The sequence below is a fragment of the Labrus mixtus genome, chromosome 2, assembly GCF_963584025.1.
Source record: "Labrus mixtus chromosome 2, fLabMix1.1, whole genome shotgun sequence".
Taxonomy (NCBI): domain Eukaryota; kingdom Metazoa; phylum Chordata; class Actinopteri; order Labriformes; family Labridae; genus Labrus; species Labrus mixtus.
In genome coordinates, this window is record NC_083613.1 from 10,793,124 (window position 1) to 10,811,742 (window position 18,619).

Below are 18,619 nucleotides of genomic sequence, written 5' to 3' on the forward strand. Positions count from 1 at the left end.
CTGGAAGACGACATTAAATGGACCCCGAGTTTGGATTGTTCAGTCAAATCAGAAACCTGCAAACAGAGATCACAGATTTCATTGAAATATAATAATAAATGTAAGGAATGACACGAAAGGGTTCCGTAAAGTTTCTTATCTAGAAATGTTTTAATTCAAACATACATTTTGACAGGGCCAATGCTAACATGCTAATGCTAACATGCTAATGTTAACATGCTAATGTTAAGCAGGCATGATATTAAGTTGGTCAACATCTTACTTGTCTAGTATGATTTGCTAATTAGCAGCAAAGCAAAATGTTTACCTAATTGAGATTTCCACATTGCATATTTTCTTGAGACTAATATTGCACACAGTTTTCTTAAATGAAACATTACAGTTTTTTACTTTATTTGTTTTAAATAAAACGGGGGTATCATTAGGCTACAGGTAAATAATTGAAATTTATTCTGAAAGGAAGATTGGCGTCTGCACTTTTTTAATGACTGAAAATAACAATCTCATGGTGGGTCTAGAGAAAAGTTATTGTCTGACGCTATAATAACCGTTTTCAATTTTATATCAATGCAAGCTGTTGTAAGGATTCACAGTACCAACTAAAGATTTCAAAAGAACGTAGTGGCAAGTGGAAAAGAGTACGAACGTGTTTTATGACTTGATGAAGATTTCACAAGTTGACTTTGGTCGTTTGACATAAAAGTCGTCACCCAGTCCCGCTGTGTTCACACATCACATCCCCCTGACATCATGCAGATATATTTTACTTGGGGGCTGGCAGGAAAAAGTCCTGTTAAAGTCTGGCTGAAAAGAACAGCTGTATGTTTTCACAAATGCAGCTCACCCTGACAATGTGGGGACATTTTCAGGACTTTTGTGTATCTGTGAGTATAGGTTACACAATAATGTGGTTCTGAAGGCGAGTCCAGCCAGCAGAATTAGTCGTCTTTTTGTGGAAGTGAAACCAAAAGCTCTCACCACTGAGATATATTTAAAAATCATTACTATGCTCAATTTAAACACGGGCACATGAGTGAAACACGCAATCACAGCCCCACTTTTTTGATTTCTTCATTCTCAACTAAAACATATATTTATTGATTGAATAGATCTTGCATAAATCTAGAACATTTCTGCAGAGACAGAAAGCTGATTCAATCTGACCTCTGTGCTCCGGGGTCACACTGGGGTCATGCCCTGTCACTGTCATGTCACACAGCAGCCTGGAATCTCAGCTATGCTCACTGACACACTCCATACAGACTTTACATCATACATTCGCATGTCGTTCCCACCAGCCCCTTCATGCAGAAAATGGGGGGCCTTTTCCATCGGGGTTCTCTTCCCCTTTCTTTTCTCTAAACTACTTTTTCTCTCGGGCTTTATCTCACTCTGTCTCCTCCGCCTTCCTCCACTAGTAATCTTCCTCTTATAGCCTCTTTGTTCTCCTTTTCCCCCCTTAGTCTTAACCCTTAGTCTTTTTAAAAACCTCTGTAAAGTGTTTGTATAAAGGGCTGTTCCTCTGTTGCCCATTCACACATAAATACATGGGTGCACACACACACACACACACACACACACACACACACAAGCCTCCTTTGCACCCCTATAGATCAGCTGTAGGAATCCACTGTTCTGTCTGACCACGTGGCCTCAATGCACAGAAGGGACCCTCTGTTGCGGTGCCATTGAGCAGGGGCCCATGATGTCACAGGGAAATCACCTTCATCTCTCAAACACTGCACAGTGTGCAGCCCCTCCCCCGCTCTCTTTTCTTCTCATCGCCGTGGTGAATGGAATTGCATGGCTGTGCAGTTCAATCACTGTCAAGTACGGAGAAAAGGGGTCTCTTGTGCAAAATTTCATGATTCACAATTGATTAAATAGGGGTGTCATTTCATGGATGAACGGGGAGGTGTGCGGAGAGGAGAGGAGGGTAAAGGCTTTTTCATGCCCTTGTGAGATATGGCTCAGAAATCTCCTGATGGGGCCTATTCAAAGCTGGAGGTGTAAAGTTCTGGGTTTTTATTCACAGCGGAAAATAAGAGGTCGGTATTAGAGAGAGGAGGGGGGAGAAGGGACACAGTAGAGTTGCCAGTATCTTCTCATGGCTTGCTAAAGGGCTTTCATGCCCTTTAGAGGTATAGTCCTAATAAACTGTGTAAGCCATATGATTTAGATTCCTGTTGTCATGTGTAAACGTTCAGGACTCACCCAGCGAGGAGGCAGAGGAGGACAGAGGACAGGAAGGAGTTATGAGAATAAAAGACGAAGAAAGGAAGAGGTTTTGAAGCACTTAGAGGGCATATAGCTTCCTCTGAACTTTGGACATTGACTACAGTTGTAGCGGAGGTTAGGGAAAAGTATTAGTAGCCTAATGTATTGTGGGAACACTGTTTAGTTTTATACCTCAGAAGAAACCAGTGAGGTTTCTTAATAGAGATCCTTTTATGCTTAAGGCAGAGTTTTCCATTCTCTGGTCAGAGGCGCTGTTGAGAAAGATAAACGTGACTTATAGCTACACATTTAGACCACAGTCAGACACAAGTGTAACCTTTATCTCACTCTAATGTAGTTGTTATGAAACTTTCATGTCATGCTGTGTCTTGTTTTAAAGGAGCAATTTGTAAGATATCTACTGAATTAAATCATAAAATGACCTTACTATAGCGTCAGACATTAACGAAGGGCTGGCTTATCTGACAACAATGCAGCAGCCAGTATATCCTCCTTCTAAGTTCAGATTCCGGTCTGGAATTATTTCTTTTGATCAGAGAAGGTGGGTCGTTTAAGGCACCCCCACATGGCCATTTTGGATGCCCCTCAGTTTGCCAGTTATGAAACCAGTTTTCACTGCAAAACAACAGGTGTTGCAGCGATGGAAGCGGGCAAGTGAACTGGTTTAGATAAACTGATTCTACCTGACCTGAAAAGCCTAAGCATTTTTCTAATAAGCTTCCAGACCAGGAACTAGGATAAATATTAGAGATGCTTTTCAAAACAGAGAAAGGTTAGAACACAGAAAGGTTTCAAGACAGATGCAGAGCTGGCTAAACACTGAAGCTTCAGTGTTGGCGACATTGCAACCCGTGTGTGTCTCAACTCTGGGGGGGGGAGGGGGGGAGACAGCTCGCTCCGATGTTTTGAATTGCGTCTGCAGTACCAATTCTAAATGCTTTGTGTCAGAGTTACATATCACTCCTTGCAGAAATGTATCACTTCAGGAATGTATTGCGTCAAGGCAACCCTTGCTGTGTCCATAATTACACCCTCGTTCATTGCCGTGCATACCATTCAAACACTTATCACCAGTTTTGCATTAACATAGCTTAAAAATGGCACAGTGCTCATTACATGTGAAAATTGCCCTCGCCCTTGCTCTGCACTTAATGTCCATTCTTAACTATTCCAGGACAAATTGGGACAATTGTGTGTATGTGTGTGTGTGCGTGTGCGTGTGTGTGGTGTGTGTGTGTGTGTGTGCTTGTGTATGTGTGAAGTTATCTAACTATGTAAGCTGTTGTGATGACGAGAAAATATTTTTAAGGGGGGAGGGCCAATCAAACCTCGTACTCAGGCAGCCTGGCTTCTCTTTTGCCACATGCTTTGGGGATTTTAGCTCTAATATCCTTCCCAGTGTGAGTCCCCTTGTTGTTTGTTCACACTCAGAATAAATCTTTGAGGTTATTTCAGGTCTCCTCTCAAATCTTTTTTTTTTTTCTTAATCCAATTTAGTGGGTAAGTTCCAGAGGAAAATAATCTTGATATAAACACATTTATTGTATTTACTTATTTTTCCGCTGTAGTGTTCACTTCATTTAATTTCCGTAACAGTCGGTTGATTCTTCATAGTATTACTCCCATTCAGTGACTCATTAACAATTCATGTTTTTCTCGTATGCACTTATGCAGAGTGATTCCAGATGCTTAAAACAGCTGAAAATAATGATTTTAATTGTCAAGAATGTGCACATAGACATATAATGTAAGACTGTGCTAGGTTAAAGACTGTAATACTTTTTTTCATTTAAGAGGAAAGCAATTTAAACACATAAGTGGCTATATTGAATATATTTAGAGGTGGAACTGAATCATCAATTTGGAGTCCAAAACAGCTACTGTGCAAACTGCCTAGGGAGGAGAGGAATTTCCCATAAATCTCTTTTGTTATTCCTGACCAAATCTTTATTGTATTTTATTGTTACCTTAGCATCCAACAGTAACATTTCCATTCCTTGGAGCTTTGCATACGCTTTGGGCTACCACACAAATAAATTATAATGCTATACCTGAGCAAAGAAAGAGCAAACTGAACCTTTTAAAGTAGAGATATGACATTTTGGGGGGAAAAAAACATTAGCCTCTTTTGCAAATGGTAAATGGACTTGAGCTTTTATAGGCTATAGTAGTCTTCTGACTACTCAAAACAGTTTTACACCGCAGGTCACACCTACCCATTCACACACATTTATACACTGATGGCAGAAGTGACCATCAGAGGTAACTTATCCCATCCATACATATTCATACGCTGCTGACGCAGCAGCGGGAGCAACTTAAGGTTAGGTGTCTTGCCCAAGGGCACATCTGGCATGTGGCTGCAGGAGCTGGGGATCGAACCCCAAACCTTCCAGTTGAGAGATAACCCACTGATCCACAGCCACCCCTTTTTGTAGAGATAAAGAAAATAAACCTTGATAATACTCTGAAATTAATCCGCAACATGTTGCTGGTTATCTTAGCGTAGCCTAGCTTAGCACTGTCCAAAAGATAAGCATATTAACTGTAGCTCTGGCTTAGATATTTTTGTTGCTTGTTTAATAATAATAAATTCCAATTAGTAAAAGACAATTTGTGTTTTTTCTGGGAGTAATTTGCTGGAAAGTCTTTTTACCCGGCAGGTCACCACCTTAAGTTTCTGCTGGTAACTTTACAGGATAATCACAGAGTTTTACGGGTGCTGACAATTTGTCCTTTTTGTTATAACTGCTTCTAAGGTGCTTCTGGTTTTTATGCTAAGCTATTTGCCTGCTACATACAACATGGTTGGCTTTTACCCGTGCACGCAGAGTTGGCCTGCTTGTGCTAGCTTGCAGTGTAGGTTCAAGCAGTAAATATAGACACTAGTCCTCCAGTGAGTGTGCGCTTCTAGTGTCCCAGTTTGAATGGTTTTTTTTTGTACTTTACCTTTAAATATCATGTCTGTTATGTTCTGTAGGAATGTAAAACCACAAAGATTATTATCAGCATGCTTTGAGGGGAAAAGCATTATGAAAACAAACTGGTAAAAATATTGCAAAAGATCAGAAGAGTGTTGTGATGGCCAGAAACATCTTATTGTGAGTGAAGCAGAACTATTTCTGATTCCACTGTGGCCTTGTGGGAACTCTTCACACAGTTCATGTATTGCTTGCATCTCTTTGTGGAGTTTTTAATACAGGGCTTTCCTGTTTTTCAAGGGGTTGCTTTTTTTAGAAAGAGGAACTCTATCTTCCTTGTATGTGTGGTTGAGAGTGCAGAAGTCTGGGTTTTTTTTTGTCTTCTTGCCACGCTTAAATCCATGCAAATATAGTCTGTGAGGCCAGTATAATTGCAACACAAGAATTTTCATCTAAAGTGGAAATTCAGTATCAGTTTGTGAGTTCACCTCTGCCCTCTGCTATGAGTGAACACCCAAAAGCCTCAACCCCAGGATCACTGTCTGTGGAAGACTTTGATCTTTTTTCAGTTGTTTCAACCATAAGTAGTCGATTATTATCGTCTGTTAAAGAAAATTCCCAGACAAGAGGCTTTTAAAACATTTTTTCCTCATTTTTCTCAGATAATGCATCCTTTCTCTATATTTCCACTGCCAACCCAAAAGCTGTTAAGTAGTTTTCAGAGGTTCTCACTGTCTGTCTCCTGGAGGTATTTGTAACACATTTGCACACACACACACTCTCTCACACACACACACGCACAAAGTCACACTCCCTTTTCACCACTTTAGCTCGGGGGCTTGTCGCAGGGCACACAACAAGAGGCTTCTGTGCATACCAAACCCAGCCGGTTCATTCAGAGCTGCCGCTAATCGTGCATTTTGCACACACACACACGTACACACTTACATTACATGTGACCAGCATTCCTCCAGTTTTAGCCGTCAGGAGGAAAGGGGATTGAAGGGATTTGCCGAAGGGTGAAAGAGAGAGAAAAAGGTAGCAGCGACTCAGGAAATATTCATAACTACAAGATAGAATGCAATGAAAACCCTTGAAAGTAAGCACCAAATCTCATATGAAATCAACTCATCAAAAAATATCTCTCCACGACTCATCTTCATATTTTCTTCCAGTTTTCAAATTGGTAGCTGCTGTTTAGGCCCTTTGAGACTCTTTACTTGTTGGCTGTATATTATTGAATTGGAGCTGTGTCTACCTAGCCATAGCAATTGATACCTAAACAGTAAATCCAAGAGAGCAGAAAAGAGCACCCAAACTCGGCAGCTGATAAGCTACGATAAGTAGACTTCTAAGCATTTAGGTCAACCCTGGCTCTAGCCAGGCTCGTTTCTACTATAGGTGCTCGAGCAGCTGTGCACTAAGACTGTCAGTACATCAGTCTCCCATGTCATGCCAGACGCCACATCTTGCTTAGAGTATCGTAGGGATTCAGTCCAGAGGGATTCCGTCGAGGTAATTAATCTGAGCTTGTTAGCCAAATGGCAGGCAGGTCGGAGCAGAAGCCGTCCTGCACGCTGCCAAGTGACTCAACAACCTCCCACTCACACAAAGGCAAGCGCTGTTTTTCTTAACAACTCCAATCTATGTTACGCACATCGTTGTATGGTTGGGTACCTGGCTGTCCATGCACCAGCTTGTGTTGACAGGCAGCACACTGCTGGCACATATTGAAGCTTATCTCAGCTCAGGGCCCTTAGGAATGATGTCTTTTAAAAGAAGTTGACTGAGGGGGTGGGGTGAAACTGATATGTGCTGCTACCTGGCTCTCCTTCACATCTACCATGGGACTGCACCAGTAAATGATGGCATTAGGAAGGAGGGGAGGGGGGCGGAGCAGATGAACTGCTTTCCTTCCTAGAGCGAGGGATGATATGCAGGCCAAGGGAGGAGGAGGAGAGAGTGGTGATGCTGGACAGGTGCTGAGAGAGAGATATGTGCTTTTTTTTTCTCTCCGCTGCACAGGAGATTGTGTAGAATGAAGAGAAAGGAAGAGAGAGAAAGAGAGAAAAAAAGGACAGGTGAAATATTTCCCCGTGTGGCAGAGGAAATGGGGGAAAGTGGAAAAAGGCCAGCTCTGTATTGAGAAATGGACTAAACCATTCTCGGGGGGATGCTTAAACTCCAAGCCCCACAGGCCTCGCTCTCTAAATGTACCTACCAGTGATGGATGATTTGAACGGTTACCCCCTTGTTTTTTCCTCACTTCTCAGCAGAGCTCCGGGAGGGCCATTTGTGTGTATGTGTGTGTATTTGTGTGAGTGTGCCGAACCAGCACACCGCATGCCAGGCAATCCTGGCTGGGCCTCCCCGACACTCCCAGGTAGTAGAAAACATATCCCAGTGTAACAATCGATAGCTGCCCCCAGCTCCCAGCCCCATCTGCAGCCCAATGCAGCTCCTATCTCCAATGCTACGATTAATTCTGTGCCCCACCACTTCCTGCTTCAAGCTCGGGCCCTGAGATTAAAGAGCAACACAGCTACTGGAGTCCTTTGCTCTCAGGGGGGAGAGGGAGAGGAGGGAGAAGGGAACACTGTGTGAAGATTATTTATTTATTTATCCACAGGAATCTCCTTTATGCCAGTTTACAAAGAGCACTCATTGCATCGGACTGCATCTGAGTCTTATCAGGGTTCATTTATTTGCAACAAATCTACATCTTTGTGATGCTTAATTTAACTGAAGTAAAACAATTATATTGAGCTGTGATGAATGGAAAGTAGTGTGGTACACAGCAAAGTCATGCTTTGATGATTACTTGATTAGTCAGTTAAGTTGGTCAAAATATCTAGAAAATCGTTTGATGTTACTTTTCCCAACCTGAAAAAATCTTCTTTCCTTTCTTTTTTTTCCTCCGCATTACTGTTTTGAATAATTACATCCAGTCACCATAGATAAATCAATGTCCCTTCATTATCAGTTCATTTAAATGGTCAGCTCAGTTATTAGCCTGTGTGTAATGTGCTGGCACTGTGTACTAATTTCACCTGAAGCTTAAAGGAATGGGAGGACATTTAGGAAAGCTGCCAGAAGATTACTACCACTCTCACGTCTGTGTGAAGAAAAAGGTTCAGCCACCAGCTGGTGGATTAACTTGGCTTGACTGACATCTGTAACTTCCTGAAGTCTCTCTGCTGGTTGTTAACAAGAAATGTCTGGCAAAAACAGCAGTTTGTTTTATGCTACACTTTATGCAAAGTTTACACAAAGAATAAAATCTATGAGTTTAGAGCAAGCAGCAACCACCAGTGTTGAAAAATGAAGCCAATGGAAAAGAGGAAAATAACTGCAGTTCCCTCAGTGTCCACTTTAGGAGGTCTCCAACAGCCAAGCAATACCCCCTTAAGTCCAATATTAAAATGCTTGTGTCTTCAGCAGAATTAAACATGTTTACAGCCTGGTTCAACAAATTGCTTTGGTATGAATAGCTCATTTCTTTATTGGTAAAACTGTGCTTGGGTGAGTATTTTTATAACTACCAGCCTGGATTATATTAAGGCTAAGAATTATGCACACATTTGCATAATGATAGGTGTGATAAATTGACTGGCAGGTCTGCATGTAACAGCTGTTTGTTCTAGATGATCTAGGGGCTATGTCCAAATTGAGAGGGTTGTGTCCTTCAGAGGGCACATTTGAAGATGTATTAAGTCACAGCAGCTCATCGAGGGATGTCCCATTGCAATGGTTCCCTCAAATGCGTCCAACAAATGCATCCTTCTTTACCTTGTCAATGAAGGACCCATCCAGTGCATCCAGGCCAACTGCACTTGCAGACTCTGAATCAGCCAAGAAATTAATTTCTGAATTTGGTTTCTACTCACCTGCTACCAATACTAATGTAGAAAAAAACACGAAAGGGACATGAAACTTCAAACGATGTTTTAAATTAAAGGTTTAAGTAGCATTATGTCAGTAATGTTAGCTAGCTCCAGTGTAGCTATTGAGGTTATTACATGAGAGGGTAGGTGCTTAAAAACAAAAAGGTTAAAACAGGGGCAGCTGGTGATGCAAAGTGCGGGTCCTCTTTGCACCAGAACGTCTCCATTAAGCCTCCTGAGGGGTCCACACTGGCTACGAAGGATGCTACCCCTGAAATGAGTGACAGCTAAAGTTAGGTTGAGATAGCATTATTGCGACCACCATGGCTGGGCTTCAAAACGCTTCTTCAGAAACCCTGGAACTCTGTCTTTATAGTAGTAGAGTATGCTGGCAGGGCTGGCTGTTCCTTTCTTTCTGTACTCTTTATGCCAGGCTTATCATGTGTTGACTCCAACATCATCATGATTGATCTTCTCCTCAAGCTGTTGGCATGAACGATGAAGCATACAAAACGTGTTGTATCAGGCTACTCTTCTAATAACCTAAAATGTAAGATATTTTCTCAATAATCCTTTTTTTTTTTACTTTAACTGAGGCTTTATATATTTAATGCAGGTTATGCCTCCACTGTAAATTACAGAAATAAATTCAAAATTGAGATTTTTTTATAAAGTTTTAAAATCTTACTCAGGGTATAGATGAATCCAAAAATAATCCCTTGTTGCATCCCTACATTTATCTGCTGTTTGCTTTTCAGCCAGACATGTCTCAGGTAAGCCTTGTCTGGGCTGTGCGGAAGAGGCTATTTTTGTAAAGAAGGGCTTAGAATACTTTTTTCGTAGATTTCTATACTCTGGACGGTGTGAAATCAGTGAAAATAAAATATAGGGGCTCATTTTTGATAGCTAAAATAGTTTTTGATACATTAAATATTGGCTCTCTTGTCCAATTTTACTTTGTCCCCTTTCTTCTTTTTCTTCTTGTGTCTCACTTTTGGTCTTAAGTTAAAGTATCCCTCTCTATCCAGAGGAAACACATGCTGTGTCTTCTCCACTGGCGCTGTTTAAGTAAAAAAAATCAGCTCGGAGCTTGCACTGTAGACACAAATCATGAATGCACACAGCCTCATTTTACCTCTGCAAACATCCAGTGACTTGCACTGCATGGATTAGCCTCCTAAAGCATTCCCTTTGAAACTCAGCAAGTAGGGATTTCTTTTTAGGTGATCACTGGCCTAAGCAGCTGTTACACGCAGGATTAGCAGGTTCTGCCATTCAGACAATACGGTCTGTTGAAACTGGCAGGGTAAAGAAAGTAGAGAGAGACAAGGAGGGGAGGGGAGGGGAAGGGAGAGGTTATGACACACCGAGGCAGGGATGAAGCCGAGAATAAAGGTGAAGGAGAAAAGGAGGTGTGAGAGACGTGAAATGGGGAGAAGATGATGGGAGAAGGGGAGCGAGGTGAGGAGCAGAAGTGATGAGAGATGAGGGCATACAGTAGGGGTGACATCAGGACGTGTGAAGAGCATTGTGAAGGGAAAAAAAGAGGGGAAAAGGCAAAGATTTAAGAGGAGTCAGACATACATGGAGAGAAACACGTGTGTAAAGGAGAGGCAGAAGCTTAGAGGTAGGCCTGTGAGAATCAAACCTCTGCCAAGGAAGCAGCTTAAAGGAGTTGACAATGAGAATATTATCCCCCCCTTGTTTTTATCTGGTTTCTTGTTTCACTTCTCTACTATCATCCCACTTTCTGTCTCCCTGAATGTGAAAGTGTGTCATGCAGCCACCTTTGTAATTGTGCTACTACAAGGTGTTTGCAGAGAGGAACAGTTGATGGGCTGATAACAGGCCTTTGCTTTAGGGCTGAAAGACATTTCAATGCTTTTTGGATGCCTCACAATAGCATCAAACTTGCTTCTTTCTTTTTCTCTCACCTACCTGCTTCCATTCTGACTCACCTACGTCTTATGGCACTTAGCTCCCCCTTTCTCTCCTCTTTTCCGTGTCTTGTAAATGGTGAAACACATCAGGGACCTGTGTACTTAGAAACTATCTTTTCTCAGCTGCAGTTTGTCGTTCCGTACCCCTCACTTTTCCCCCATCATCTCTTGTATGTCTAGCAAGGTGTGCAACAGTGGTGTGGAAGTCCAGCTGATTTCTTAAGTTTTCCGTTTGATGCATCGCTGTACATTTCAGTGGCTTCCTGGAAGCAGCGCTCATGCCTCGTGTCAGCGCTCCATCGCCTCGCACTCCCTACTTTCACTCATTGCCCTTTTTCTGCCTTCTCCTCTCCCCTGTGCCCCTCCTTCGCTTTTAGCCTATTCTCCTGGAAAGATACGGAAATTGTATATTCAGACATTCACACACACACACTATCTCACATATACAGACACACTGCGTTGTCAAGTGCAGCCTTCCCAGTCACACCACACCACTACAATTTCTTCACATTCTCATGTGGCTCCCCTGCACATACACACAAACACAAACAGCCACCCTATCTCACAGTCATATTCTGGCCCTTTATCCCTCCTTGGTAATCTGTTTACGGGGTGCTGGGTCCATTTGAGGGAGAATCTAATTGAAACCAGGGCTAATCTGATGACGGCACGGAGCCGCAGAGCCTGCAGCCCTGCATCACCTCCACAGTTAGTTTACACCTTGTAGCCACACTTACTCAATACCTCGCTATTTTATTTCACGCCTCACGGTTTAATGCAGCCCTGCCCACTCATTCATGACACATTGATTGTTAATCCGACATTTGATATGCACCATGCTTACTCAATTCTGATCTTGTTTTCTTGTTTATGTCCTCCATCCCTCTTTTCACGCTACCCATTATTTACCCAATGCTTCTCTTGTCTCTTCTGTTCCAGGATGGATATTACTCGCACCGCCCGAAGGAGAAAAGTAGAGTGGACAGCAACAATGAGAACTCTGTACCAAAAGACTTTGAGAACATAGACAATAGTAACTTTGGTGCACGCTCACAGCCGCACCGGCAGTCTGTAGGAGCCACCAGCAGCAAACAGCAGCGGGAACACCTGCAGGAGAAGGCGCACGCACAGCAGCAGGCCTGGAAGGGGAGCCGCAGCTCCAACGAAGTCCTGCCTGTGGGCCACCAGTCGCTGGTGGTCGGCAACAATGCCTCCTACCCGGTTGTGCAGAGTGTGGCGGGAGTGTCACCGCAGCCCTACCGTGCCTCACAGGTCCAGCAGGCGCAGTCACAGCACAGACATCAACACCCACACAGGAGGCAGGCGACGGCAGCACCACTGGAGGTGACCTACGACCAGCCGCCCAAGTGTGAGATCAGTGGAAAGGAAGCCATCTCAGCTCTATCCAGAGCCAAGAGCAAAGAGTGTCGACAACAGATTGCTGAGGTGTACTGCAGACACAAGGAGGGGCAGTTAATGCCTGAGAAGGTCACTCGCTACTGCCCAATTGAGGGTGAGTCATTAAGCACTGTGATTAAAGATTGATTACTAGATTAAAGTTAATAGAAATGGTTATGTTTGGAAAGTCAGTGCAGTCACTTTGTATTCTGTCATACACAATGGGTTGATACTTACCATAGGGTTGTTTACTTTCAATGGTTGCACTATGTAAAACAATGTATTGTACCATGTTTGATTCTACATAGGAACCTTTAAGGTTTTGACTATGACATTTTTCGTTTAAAGTAAATAAGCAAACAATCGTAGATGAAGTTGGGTATCTACAAATACAATAAGAAATTCACAATTTATTAACAGCATAAAACACGCACATAATACTCACATACCATAGTCCTGTCCATTCAGCCCTTGGATAAGATGGGTTGGTGCACAGAAACACATTGCATCACATTTTCTAATTGGACCCTGAAAACCTCATAAGCTGTGAAAAATTTACTGAAAAGAGAAACATAAATCGGATGTGCATTATCCAAAGCTAAATGTTTGTAACGGAAGACTATTTAAAATGCATTAACACTGAGAAACATTTTATGTTTATTCACATCCTTGCTTGCCAAACACTGTATGCATTCACTCAGAGAAATGTGGGTTATATTGGGATAAATAAATACTCCAAATGCAGCAGTCAAATGACAGCAGTAAAAACAGACGCCACTCTCAAGAGCTTCTTGCTGCAGTACTCTTTCAACCATGTTTTCAAATGACATTAAGAAGCCCAAATAGATGCAGAATCAAGAAGTCAATCGGCCATTTTAGCTTGAGTTGATTATTCCAGGAGAATAGAATTGGTGGTGTAAATTGCTGGAGAAATGGGGATTCTACTTCTATTCACTCCAAATTGGTTTCCAATTTTTCATTTGTTTTGTCAAGGTGGCCACAGAACACAGGTTCTTCTTTATTTTTGCCAAACACCCTCGCACACAAACACTCACTCTGAGGCTTTTCTTCACTAAAAATGTATGGACATCTGGAGTCTGGTTGTGAATTCTGTAAACATAATCTGCTGCGGATGCCACCATAAGCGAGCCGCATGCATCAGCAACCATGTTGAAGGAACAGCACATACACACAGTAGCATTTATACACATGGGAGTGGACTGAATGCAGCGTGGACAGCAGGAGAGGAGGAGAAAGCTATAATACATCCCGCCTGTTCCAGTCAGATACCTTCCTGGCCCTCGCTCATGTTATGAGAACTCAAGGAGGCACCGTGACTTAGCATCTTTTGTATTTTCCCCTTCCCAAGTGCAGGAGTATCGTTTGTCTGTGCCTAAGCTCCTGTCATCTAACACAGCAACTCACCATCCCACTCAAACCGACAGTTTGATCAAAGGAGACAAAGAAATGAAAAGGGCTTTCCCCTGGTGGCTGGGCTGTAACAACACAACAGCTAAATTAAATCACTTTTCGTTCTTACTCTCCGTCTGCCTGCCTGCTGCCTGCCAATGTATTCTCTTTCTCTCCCTCCCTCTCCCTCTCTCTCTCTTTTCCTTTCTGTCTTCTGTAACCCATCCAAATTCAAGTCCTAACCTTGTTAGCACAAAATTGTCCAATTTGATTTGATCGGCATTCTGCCCTTGAGGCCTTGGGTGGATTGGCAATAAGTGTTAGCTCTGGTATTAGCATCATTGAATACAGTAGCAGCATTCAGTCACTGGCATATGCTAACTCAGCTTGTCATGATATGACGGCTGCATTGATCCAGCATGACTTCTAGTTGGCAGTGAGTGAATTGGGGCAACTACAGTAACTTTAATGGAATTAAAGTGAAAAGAAATGGTGAAAAAAAACTTTCTGTCATAAACAATGCTGTTATAGTAATTTATTTATAACAATGAATATTTAGTGGACTTTAATCAACAGATTGCCATTAGGGACAAACCAACAGGTAAATGCAATAAAGCATTTAGCTTTAATGCACTACATATTCCACTTAGCTGGATAATAATTTTAAGCTTTCTGCTGATGATGTAAGCTTGTGTTGTGGACAGGGGTGTATGTTCTGGACCTTTCTAAGGCGAGTTAATTCAGAATGATTGTTTGGCTGTCACTTAGTGGGTTTGGAAGCATGCTGTCTTTGACTGCAACATGTTAGCTTGCTTAGCATGAAGTTGTTATTGTAGCTATCTCTAGAGGAAAGCTATTGTTGTTTTGTATCTACTGGGTGTCAATAGGGAATTGTTAGCTATGAGTGTTGCCCTATCATCATCATTTAAAGTTGAAAATGTGTTGTGTTCATGGTTGTGTTTGCCCAACAAGTTATATTGCAGGTTTTGAAAAGTAATTTCAATGTATCATTGTGTAGGCCTATAGAAAATCCATAGACAGTAACGATGTTTCCAAACCAGGCTATATATTTAGTTGCTAGGGGCAAACACCATCCCAGAGACATGTTAAAATGCAATTTGATACAAACCCTTTGGGATATAGCTCAGCTCTTGTTCTAACCTCTTATAAGAGCAGTTAAGATGTAAGGTGGGTAGGAGCCTGAAGTTACACAAGATGATGGAAGAACAGAGTGGGGTGATAGCAGATGAGGGAGAGGCCGTTTCAAAGATTGATGGCGATTGGAAGGATGATGAAGAGTGATGAGTTCAAGTGAAGGGCTTCTGTTTTTTTTTGTTTGTTTTTTCAGAATAAGCCTGAAGTCTCTTCAAGTGCACACTCAGTGTGGAAAAAAAAAAAACATTTAATGCTCTTCTGCAGATAAACACACATGTTGGACAAACCTGACAGTAAAATTTAAGTTCTCACACACACACAGCAGTGCTCATTAGTTCAGCTAGCTAGCATAGCTCACACTCTCAAAGTGCTTTGTGGAGAGACTGGCCAATTATCCGTGCGCAAAGCAAACCAGTGAACCTTCTTAGCTGGCCACCAATTACCGTTCAATCTGATACGGCCCACAGCAGATTCCCCCCCTGAGCCGTCACACACTCAAACACGCACCCACCCACACACACTCAAGCAAAGAGAGAGAAGCCAGAAATAAGTAAGTGACTGACAAGAGCCACGGCCAATTGGGGCCAATAGTGGCCAAGGGAGCGTGTCATTAACCCAACTTTGTGGTCAACTTTTGAACAAAGCTGTGTTGGACACCTGCCCTTGTATTTGAATGAATGAGATTACTTTAACAAGAGGGAGAAGACCTTCTCAGTCGTCCTGTCAACTCATAAAGAGAAGACATGTTGGAAACTCGCCCTAAAATTTAGAGTAATTACAGGACCCGAGGGCCAGACAGGGAGAGGAGTTGGGAGGGGCTTTTTTTGAGGAAACGTTACCTCAGGGGAGTAAACATTCTCTGCCTCAGAATCCCCTCAGCTTCATCTTCTTCCTCAGCACAAAACGGACTCTTGGGAACTGAAGTCCCAAATTAAAGTCATTAATCTCCTTACGGCACGTTCTGGGAACAAACATGTCTCATAAGCTGTGTGTGCACATTCGCTGCAATAACTGAAGATTTAAAAACAAACAATGTCTGGAATGATGTTGGGGGACACGGTGGCACAGAACTGCTTCGACAAAAGCTTGAAGTGCAAGTGCTTGTTTTTCCAGCGGTTAAGGGTGGTACAAAACCACACAATGGAGATATATGGAATTCCTAATGGGTCTCCAAGGATTGTTGGAATTGTTTAATTTGATAGTGGCTTTGGAGGCAGGGACCAGGGTTGTGTAAGCCTGTTGTGTTAGCCTGCATGCTATTTGTCAGAGTGTTTCCTGGGCGAGGAATAAAAGCACATCTTTAAACCGTGCTCCACCCTGAAAGACCCAGAGGAATCCCTCATAATTAGTAGTTACAGTGGTAAAATCTGTCAAAATTTCAACTTAATCACATGTGAAAATAGATGAGTGGTTTCATGTTCATGTTTTCTTTATCAGGGCTGTATGACTTTTGTTATGCAACCTTTTTTAAATATTTATCTCATATGTAGCACGGCTTGTTTATTGTGCATAATCATGTAAAATTGAGAGACAATGTCAAACGAGCACTGACTGTTCGCTTCTGGCAAAGCAGCTGATTCAGTAATCATACCACTCTAACTGCCTATTTCTATGTTGCCTAGCAACCTCATAAACCTATTTCGGTTTAAAAGAATAACATTAAAGAGCCTACCTTTTATAACTTCATTCATTATGCTTTTGCAATTGCTTTCCAGGTCCCTCCAACATATCGTATGTGCTCCAAATCATATAATAACTACCAGCGCTATTGTTGCCTCTCATGGATGATCAAATAAACAACAGGTTTAATTTGGTAATCAATCAAGCAAACAACCCCTGATTATGTTACTGAAAATGTATCCGTGCAGTATTGTGTGAATTAAATGAGAAACATAATTTGTACTTAATGGTATGATTACATTCATTTACATATTGCTTTCATTGTGCCTCCAAGGTAAGGCCAACGCTAACGTTCAGTGGGATGAGGACTCTGCTGAGAGCTTTCCATTAAGACCAGTAAGGATAGCGTTTGTACTGGTGGTCCATGGACGAGCCTCTCGCCAGTTTCACCGCCTCTTCAAAGCCATCTACCACACGTCACACTTCTACTACATCCATGTCGATCAGGTGAGCCACAGATGTACCTGTAATGTGAAAACAGTCTTGCCTATTAATCTGTTGTTTTTATAAATGATGGTTGGTTAGAATGTCAACAAGTGTCCCTATTTTACATTAACTTGTAAAAATGTAATTTCTTTAGAACAAACACAATGTAAGTATGTGTGTGTGTTTATTCTTTATATCTCAGCGCTCAAACTACCTGCACAGACAGGTGCATGCCTTGGCTGCCCAGTATCCCAATGTGAGGGTGACACCTTGGCGCATGGCCACCATCTGGGGCGGTGCCAGTCTGCTGACCATGTATCTCCGCAGCATGGCTGACCTGCTGACCATGAGGGACTGGAGCTGGGATTTCTTTATCAACCTCAGTGCTGCCGACTACCCCATCAGGTAACAAAGATGGATCTCTCAGATAGTGGACTGAAGTGAAGGATGGTGGGGGATTCCTGGGGGGCAGGCAGGCAGGTAATTAATTGTCCTGTAAGGAAATGAAGGGAGGTTGAGGGCCAAGCAACTAATATAGGTGACAAAGGCAGTCACCAGGGCACAACAGTAGCAGAACGCTCTAAGCCAATATGGGAGAAATTCAATACACACCGGTCAGGGCTCCTGTGGTTAACTCTGAGCTTTTAAATAAGAGTCACTCCAAAGCAAACAGATCAATGAGGCAGAATCTCTGCTTTTCTCAAACACCGTTCGTTAACACATTCTCTTCCAAGGCCCTGCTTCCTCGCTTGCACTCCATTGAATGGGTTACATGGTGAACTGATTACTATTTAATTGCCCAAGGTCAATACCTATTGACTTACCCGGCTTGCTGTGTACTGTACAGTCCAAAAGTTGTATTTCCACTGGAAAGCTCTTTAAAAAAGCTGTAAAGGGTAATTAAAGCAGCAAAGTCTACGTCGACTGGATGTGAGGTCATGGAAATAAGAGATTGGAGGAGAAATTCTTTGACTTCTCCTTTTTTTTCTGAGTTTATAGTCCTTTTGGGAGTTCAGGGTCTGCTGGGTTTTTGATGTAGCTCTGCAGCAGCCAATTAAAGTCCTCCTATTAAGGAGAGAGTTATCTCTTCTATGCAGCCAGATGTCCACCCGTTGAATTTAGACAAGCTGTAATGGCCACTGGGTAAAAGGAAGCTGGGTCTGATGTCTAACAGCTGGAGACAAGATGCGCGGGGGGGGGGGGGGGGGGGGGGGGGGTGTTAGTGTTTATGGTTCGTAGACAACTTCAGTCTTGTTGTGTTTAGATTTTTCCAGCATATCGATGAATGCTGCTGACATGATTGTCCGTGCCTGTTTGTCTGTGTATGCATGTGCACTAGTGTGTGCACATCTGAGTTTATGTCTCGCTGTCTGCATAGTTCAGTGTGTTTCAGCACCTGTCGGTGTACACGTGTGCATATTTACCTTGTGTGATCGTCTGTCTTTCTGTGTGTCTCTCTGTGGTGATTAAAGGTATTTGGGATTCTTGAACCATGAGGCACTGTTTTCTTCCGGATTTTTTCTTGCCTCCTCATTTGCATGAGGGAGATGTTGTGTCAGAAAAGGGC

General features: G+C 42.5%; 1 protein-coding gene across 1 annotated transcript in view; it reads left to right on the forward strand.

Annotated features, from left to right (window-relative positions):
• LOC132984435 (xylosyltransferase 1-like) overlaps nucleotides 1-18,619 on the forward strand; it is a 79,152-nt gene that overhangs the window by 29,954 nt on the left and 30,579 nt on the right. The window contains exons 2-4 of the mRNA XM_061051274.1: nucleotides 11,923-12,496; nucleotides 16,901-17,073; nucleotides 17,255-17,457. Coding sequence (XP_060907257.1) covers nucleotides 11,923-12,496; nucleotides 16,901-17,073; nucleotides 17,255-17,457 — 950 coding nt within the window. The remainder of the gene's footprint in view (nucleotides 1-11,922; nucleotides 12,497-16,900; nucleotides 17,074-17,254; nucleotides 17,458-18,619) is intronic.